The 7,852-nt window shown below is 44.1% G+C and overlaps 1 protein-coding gene across 5 annotated transcripts; it reads left to right on the top strand.

The window, feature by feature from the left end:
- Positions 1-230: 230 nt before the first annotated feature.
- On the top strand, positions 231-7,173 carry LOC132275131 (protein TIME FOR COFFEE). Of its 5 annotated transcripts, none has more exons than XM_059776537.1 (13): positions 231-599; positions 698-1,087; positions 1,188-1,360; positions 1,464-1,770; positions 1,877-2,273; positions 2,383-2,434; positions 2,532-2,633; positions 2,722-3,028; positions 3,130-3,196; positions 3,295-3,361; positions 3,484-3,834; positions 3,945-6,408; positions 6,553-7,173. In XM_059776537.1, the coding sequence occupies exons 1-13, from the start codon at positions 503-505 to the stop codon at positions 6,594-6,596; spliced, it is 4,818 nt and encodes a 1,605-aa protein (XP_059632520.1). In that variant the 5' UTR covers positions 231-502; the 3' UTR covers positions 6,597-7,173. The 5 variants fall into 5 exon arrangements, with proteins under 5 accessions (XP_059632520.1, XP_059632518.1, XP_059632517.1 ...); XM_059776535.1 differs by having other exon boundaries at positions 3,292-3,361; XM_059776534.1 differs by having other exon boundaries at positions 1,461-1,770.
- Positions 7,174-7,852: the final 679 nt, after the last annotated feature.

Below are 7,852 nucleotides of genomic sequence, written 5' to 3'. Positions count from 1 at the left end.
GCTTATAGAGAAAGTAAAAACTGGCACGTGTCCGTGAGCGGCGCAAGGAGTTAGTGCTGTGTATCGGACGGATATTATTTTGCCAAGTTGGCAAATGGGGGAGACGGTGGCTGTTGGATGTGTCGTCGAATGAACGGCTAAGATTGGGGTATATGTCAAAAGAGATTAATCACAGCCTTCCACGAGGGTTTGGAGTGGGTTTCGCAGATAGTGAAATACCAAAAAGATGATGAGATAGAGTCATAGAGAGCAGAAAGACAGAGAGAGATAGGAGGAGAGGATAGAGAGAGAAAGTAGAGAGAGAAGGGCAGAGTACTGGAGGAGCAAAAACACACGGTCTGTGTGTGTGAGAGAGATAGAGAGAGATCTTTGAAAGCAATTTCTTTGCGGAAGATGTTTGATTCGAATCGGGTTTTTTTCACCGGCGACAACTCTGAATCTGCAAATTCCGGCGAATTGCGTTCTAACACCTGAGTTTTGTTGATTTTATGAGAAAATTATCATGGACAGAAATAGAGAGGCTAGAAGAGCTAATATTGCTGCCACAAATGGTTTGTCGAGACGAAGACACAGAAGCAACAGTCTGAGAGATTCACCAGGTTAGAACTTGTTCAGATCTAATTTTATATATCGATCTTTGTATCGATTTGATTGGGGTTTTTTGACAGTTTTTCCTTGCTTGGTTTGATAATTGCAGAGGAAGATGGACTGGTGGAGTTACCGGAGCCGGCGCTCCGGTTACGAGAGCGAGGAGTAAGGAAAGATCGAGATCGGGATCGAGATCGAGATCGAGACAGGTTGAGTCGGAGCAAGAGGCGGAGAGGTGATAGATTGATGCATGGGAGTAATAGAGAGGACGGCGGAGAGGACAGTACGGAGGAGAGTGTGAACGATGAAGATGAGTTGGAGGATGATGAGTTGAGTGCGCTGCCACCCAATCCGGCGGTGTTGATGACGTCGTCGTCGACGCTGAATCATCACCACCGGAAGAGCTTCCCACCGGTTGCTAAACTTCCGAGACCTGCGTCGGCGTGGAAAGCAGCTGACGAAATGATCGGTGTGTCGGTACCGAGGAAAGCTCGGTCAGGTAGATTGTCGAGACAGGGTACTTTTGATAATAACTGGTTTGGTATTGTATTGTAAAGGTTTGAGATTTTCTAATTGGTCTCTTTTTTGTGTGGTTTTAGCGTCAACGAAGAGGTCACATGAATGCTGGGTTTCAGGTAGTGGAGTTGTAGGAGATACAATTTACCGGCAAACTTCGACTTCTCCGTTGAGACCAAGCCTTGCATCGACGTCTACCCCTTATCCGGCTCCAGCATCTCCGTCTTCTTCCAATGCTTCAGCTCGGAAGAAAATGGTCAGCCCCTGCCTCTCTATATATATACAGATATATATATTTTTACTGACCCATTTGATTTTTTTTGATTGAATAATAACACTAGCTTCTGCTGTTGTAGAAGCCCAATGGATCCAAGCCGAGACCGCCAAAATCTACATCGAAGTCATCTTCTTCGAACCCGGAGGAGCTGGAGATAGAGATTGCTGAGGTATTGTATGGACTGATGACACAGTCGCAGGGACCTTCTAAGAAAGAAACTGTGGCTAACAATTCCGCCAAGTTCGATTCGAGAGAGACAAACAAATCAAGTAGCGATGCAAAGTCAAGAGTTTCATCTCCGATATCAAACTCGCCGTCAACGGCAGCTCAGTCATCTGCGATGTTAGCGCAGAATTCTAGCTCCCCAGCAGCTCCTTTATCGGCTGTTGGTGAGTTTTGAGCTAGTATTGATTTCCAATATATATGTATATAATATATATATTTGGACTTTGGCAATTTGCTGATCTGAATATGTCTTTTGGTTTGAATCTGCAGCTCCAAAGAGGAAAAGACCCCGGCAAGTGTCTGACAATCTGGGTAATCTTGGTGTTCGGAACAATATGAGTTCGACGACAAAGGTGGAGATGGATCAGCCACCGAAGGCCGAAATTTCGTCTCCCAATTTGGAGAAAACCTCAGGATCTGCAGCTGAAAATGGCGGTGTTCCATACGATTTGTCTAAATCTGAAACTGTTACGCCGTCGCCGGAACCACCGCCGGAGTTGAGTAAGCCGGAGAGCAGTGCCTTCTCGCAATCAAAGCCTTTGATGGAAACTGTAGGCGAAACCAGAAGAGATGTGGTTGCAACCAAGGAGGAGGTCACCTCACCGAAGAAAGAATCTCCTGCGACGAGAGCAGACAATGATGGTGAGGACGTGACAGCGACCAAAGCGTGAGCATCCAAACGTTTCCACTTTTTCTTTTACTATTCCCTTTTTCGTAGAGTAAATTTTCTGTGTCCTAAGTTTCTTTTATGTTAATTCTATGTTTGATAATTTCAGAGCCAACGAGATTGAGAGCCAACGAGAGGAGAAGTTTCAGATAGATCTGATGGTGAGGAAGAAGATTGCAAGAAACTTTTTTGTTTTGACTTTTTCAACTTGGAAATTTGAAAAGAAAATAATATTTTTTTAATAAATTATCTTTGTAGGCACCACCTCCTCAATTAAGATCATCACCGGAAAGGGAAGGCCAGATCGATTTAGTTGCTAAAGAAGCGGATCGTAAAGGAATGGCATCCCGTGCTGATGCAGTGAGTTGATGGCGCTTTTCAGTTCCTTATTTCATCTTGTTTGGTTTGGTGCAGTGTAACTCAAATTCTATCAATGAATTTTGTGTAGGAGACGAGACACATTACCGTGGACAAGGACTACGGCGATGCTGTAAAAAATGGCAAGGACAGTGCGGTGAATGTAGAACCTGAGGAGAAAAAAGCCAAAACAATGGTGGAAGACGCTGAATCACATAAGCCAGTTGTTAACAAGGAGAGGAAAATTGATCTTCAATTTGATTTAGAAAAGCCTGATAGAGATAGTGACGGTGTGGGTAGTGCAATTGGCAACAATGTACACCAACATTTTCCGAAACAGCAACAGCTGCAACCACTAAAATCTGCAAAGGAAGAAGAGCCACACGCAGAGAAAATTGGTAAGTTAATTTGAATTTGTTATTTCTCTAGTGAGCCAGCCATCAATCTGCTTCTTAGTGGGATTTTGCTGATCGAGTGATTTTCTTTTTTCCTTTCTCAGCTCAATCCAGACCTTTGCCCTTGCCGATGTCTATGGCAAGCTGGCCCGGTGGGCTTCCTCCAGTGGGGTATGGTCGGATTGATTTTTTCTGTTTCAATGCTCAGTGTTTATTGATGATTTAGATGCTTATAACTCTGGGGAAATACTTTTTATTCTTATCAGCAGATATATGGCACCTTTTCAAGGAGTTGTATCCATGGATGGGAGCACCGTATCTTCTACGCCTCTACAGGTATCACATTGTGCTTTTGATTACTTTCAAAACTCTTCATTTCTTCTTGAAGTCTTTGGGAGTAATTGTAAGGCATTTTAATTTTCCCTTTTCATTGATCGCCCATTTTCTCTCTACCCCAGTTTAAAAGGTGTGCAACACATTGCTACATTGCTCGGAATATTCACAATCTCCAACAACTGATGAAGATGAATCCTTTCTGGCCTGCTGCTGCTGCTGGTTCTGCATCTTTGTTTGGAGCTGCTAAGCCCAGCAATCTCAATGTTGTTCCCCCTGTAGAATTGCATGGAAACGTTGCTGGGAGAAGTGTTAACTCTTTGCAGGACAAAGGGCAGGGTCTTGGTATTTTCCCTGGTCCTACTGGGAAAGACAAAGGCTCTCAAGCTGGCAACATTGCAGATGCCGCACAGAGAAAGCCACAGATTTTGCTCCATCAGGCTTTGCCCCCTGGTGTCCCTCCTAATAATATACTGGTATGCTTCTTAATTCCGAACTGCATTGATTTTTAATTGTCAAATTGTTCATTTAGGATATATGGGTTTTTTTAGGCACTTACGTGTTCTTTTGGGTTTCAAACCTTCAGCATGGACCTGCTTTCATCTTCCCCCTGAGTCAGCAGCATGCAGCAACTGCAGCTGTGTCTGCTCGACCTGGGTCTATGAAGTCTCCAACCACAGCAGGCGGTATATCTTCATCTAATGCATCATCTAGTTCTGCTTCAGTGAGTGCCTCAGCAACGGCGGCCACCACTGCTGCTGCAGTGAGTTTCAACTACCCAAATATGACAACCAATGATACCCAGTACTTGGCGATATTGCAGAACAATGGATACCCGTTTCCAATTCCTGCCGTGGCAGCACCACCCACTTATAGAGGAAGCCATCCTCAGGCAATGCCCTACTTCAATGGGTCTTTCTATTCTTCTCAGATGATTCATCCATCGCAGCTTCAGCACCAGCAACAACCACCTTCTCAGCCACAGCTAATGCAACAAGGGCATCAAAACAACAGCATTTCCAGTGCCTCCTCGTCCCAGAAGCATATGCAGAGCCAGCAGCAGAGGCCTCAAAGCAGTAGCACCAATGGTGGGAGTGGAAATGGAAACTTGAATAGTTTTCCTGCCCCAAAAAGCAGGCCATCTCAGCAGCAGCAGTCAAATCAGCAAATTACACATTCACATCAAGCACGCCAGCTTGAAACTGAGGTGGGTGGCGAAGATAGCCCTTCAACAGCTGATAGTCGAGTTTCTCGTGCCCCAATGAATGTATATGGTCAGAATTTTGCAATGCCCATTCACCCCCAGAACTTTGCTTTGTTGACGACCCCTCCTTCAGTATTAGCTGGTACAAGTGTCAGTGCTGGTGGCAATCAAAATGAAAAGAAACAGCAACAATCACAACAGCAAGGCTTGAAGGCCGGAGTTGAAGCGCTGCCGCCCCAAACTTTTGCCATGTCATTTGCTTCTATCAATAGTGCTACTACAGCTCCTGGTATTGACATTTCATCCATTGCGCAGAGTCATGCATTTATCCAGAGCCTCCCTGAGGCCACCAGACAACATGGCTATCAGCTTATGGCAGCAGCAGTAGCGCAGCAGAAGAATTTCCAAGTCTCTGAAGAAGGTAAAACTGGAGGTGGTGATTCCTCTAATAATGGGGATGACGAGAAAAAAGGCTTAGCTGGGAAAGCTCCAGCAACTATCGGGCAGCAGTCAATTGCTTTCTCAAGATCAGAATTAACAGATGTATCTGTTTCATCTATCTCAGGCAACACAGTCATTGATAGCTCTGCTCGAACTCTACACATTCCATCTACTTCTGGCCGAACTTCTCGTTCTCCTTTACCGAGTGCAATGGGCACTGTAAGTACTCCTAATTCTCAGCTGCAAGCTCAACTGCAACATCAGCAACAGATGATTCAGCTTCAAAAGCAGCAGCAGCAGCAGCAGCACCAGCAGCAACAACAGCAGCAGCAGCAGCAGCAGCAGCAGCAACATCATATGGCAGCTGCAGCAGCTCGGAGTAAGACACCGGTCACTAGTAATGGCAGTGTATACTCTGATCGCTTAACTTCGTCTTCAATGACTGCCAAGTTCCAAAATGTGCTCTCCCCTTTTCCACAAAGCATTGTCCAAAGCAGTGGCAGCAGTCCGGCTCAGTCGCCGCAATGGAAAAACTCTGTCAAAACCACGACCTCCCAAGTTCCATCATCACTGGCTTCATCAACCCCATCATCCCTCAAAAGCATTTCCCAACAGCAGGCGAGATCCCAGCAAAGTCATACACAGATATCTTTCGGCACTAACCCCAAATCATCGGCTGCATCACAAGGGCAACAGGCTCTCAATAGTAATCAGTCCCCATCTCCTCCAGTGGTTGGCTCTCCAACAACTTCTTCGATCTCCAAAGGTGCTAGTGGAAGCCCAAGGACGACGACTTCCACTTCCACAGGCATCAAAGCTGCCCAACCTTCTACATTGTCGTCTCAACAAACCAAGAACTCGCCATCTGGAGCCAGCCAGAAGTCTTCTCCAGTTGGTGGAAAGAATGTTCCTTCAATTCTTGGCAACCCTCATATTACCTCTTCTTCAAACTCTGGAACTAAGCCTCAAATGATGCAGCAACAACAACAGCAGCAGCAGTTACCAAAGGCATTGCAGCAGCAACAGCTTTTCTTCTCTACTGCTTTCATGCAAGCCCAAGGTCCTCATTCTACCAGCTCGAGTTCTGCCGCTTCAGGACCTAATGCTTATTATCTTCAAAGACGGCGTCCCGATCAGCCACAGGGTTCATCTGCTACGTCTTCAACTGGGATGTTGTCTTTGTGCCCTCCAGTCACTCTAGGTACTTCTGACCCAGCAAAAGCAGTCGTTGCTGCTGCTGCTAGCAATATGAAAGGGGGCGGCTTACCCTCGCAGGGTATTCTCCATACAGCCCAGTTTGCAGGACAGTCCTCCGGGAACCCACATCAGCTTGCAGGCTTCCCATATGTTCACTCTGTTCCGGCCGCAGTTCAGGTGAAATCAGCGGAGCAGAAACAACCAGCTGGTGAGCACTACATCTCTATTTATGTAGTAGTTCTTTTTTACCCTGTATAATGCATACCCTATTTATATTTATATTTAAGTTCATAAAGTTTTAGATTAAAATGGACATAGCAAATTTATGAACCGAACACGATTTCTTGACCAGGAAATGATAATTTGCATGCATGCTGGCAGCCTGAGAAGAAATGAAGCATGGCAATGAGTCAATGTTGACATTATTCCGCATTTGATGTGCGCGTTCAAACCTGCAAGAGCTTCTCGGAACGATGGGACACAAACAGGCTGAACTCTTGGAATGAACAACCCACAATTTTGGAAAGAAGTTGAATATAGTGGGGTGAAAGATGGTCCTCCATAGAATTTTATTGGATTGTGAATGAATTGAATTGTATCTATGTGAACTTGTGTCTATAATCTGACAGGGTTGATGGTGAATTCTCTAATTAATCCGGTTGGTTTCTGATGATGAGAGGTTGGGCTATGGAAAGAAAAGTGAAAATTCATTTATGTTATTTGTATGGAAAAGAGGGAAGTTGATAAAGGAAATTGGGAAAGCAGACGAATGAAAGACAAATTTCTTCCTTTTTTGGGGCGTAAATGGAGGTTTCTTTTCTACTTTGCTAATCTTTTTGTTTCCCTTTTTCTGAAGGTTTAATCCTCTGAAAGATCAGTTGAAAACAGTATCTTTCCTCTTATATATGTGTGGTGAGGGTGTACATGGATATGTCTGGCACATATGAAATTAACCTCTAAATTTTTTTATTTAGTCTGGAGTCCCTATATTTATATTGTATGGTGTGTTGATTATGATGCTGTTACAATTTTTTTGAACCCCAAATTGGAGAGAGGAGTTTTTGTATTATACTGTGGTGATGATAATATCTTTTGTTTGTACATAGAAATTGGGAGGGTTTGATGGTGAAGTGTCTTGTTTCTTTGCTCATCCTATCTTTAATATTACTACCCTTGACATTTATATGAATGTTGTATAGAAGTCTTAGGAAGTTGATTTGGTGGGCCTGCTTGGGACTGCTTTCGAATAGTCGCTTTTGGCTTTTACCCAAACTTTTGGGATGTTCCTGTGTTTAGAGCTTGGGCATTCGGAAGAGCTTTCTGCCGAAGCTAGTGTGGATCATCTTCCTTGGCAAGCTGCTCTTGCTCGTGGTCTTCTGGCATTGTATCGTCTTCTTGGTCAATGGGGGAGATCACAGTAGGGATTCTGATTGGGTATTAGGATTAAGGAGGCTGCTGTTTTTATCTATATTTGATGAGGTAAGTGAATTTGGATTTTGATTATAAGTAGTTTTAGGTCTTTGGTTCTATTGTCAGAATGTTTCATTAAAGGGATTTGAAACCTCTTTGGTAATGTCGTCTTCTTTTTTAATGGTTTGTTGGTGATTTGGTTTTGTAGTTTAATACACATTTGATTTAAAATGCCTCTTGTT

The sequence above is a fragment of the Cornus florida genome, unplaced genomic scaffold (assembly GCF_030987335.1).
Source record: "Cornus florida cultivar Cherokee Brave unplaced genomic scaffold, ASM3098733v1 CherokeeBrave_3.0.0_Hap2_Chr09, whole genome shotgun sequence".
Taxonomy (NCBI): domain Eukaryota; kingdom Viridiplantae; phylum Streptophyta; class Magnoliopsida; order Cornales; family Cornaceae; genus Cornus; species Cornus florida.
Note: the sequence above shows the minus strand (reverse complement) of the source record. Positions and strands in the feature narration are given on the sequence as shown.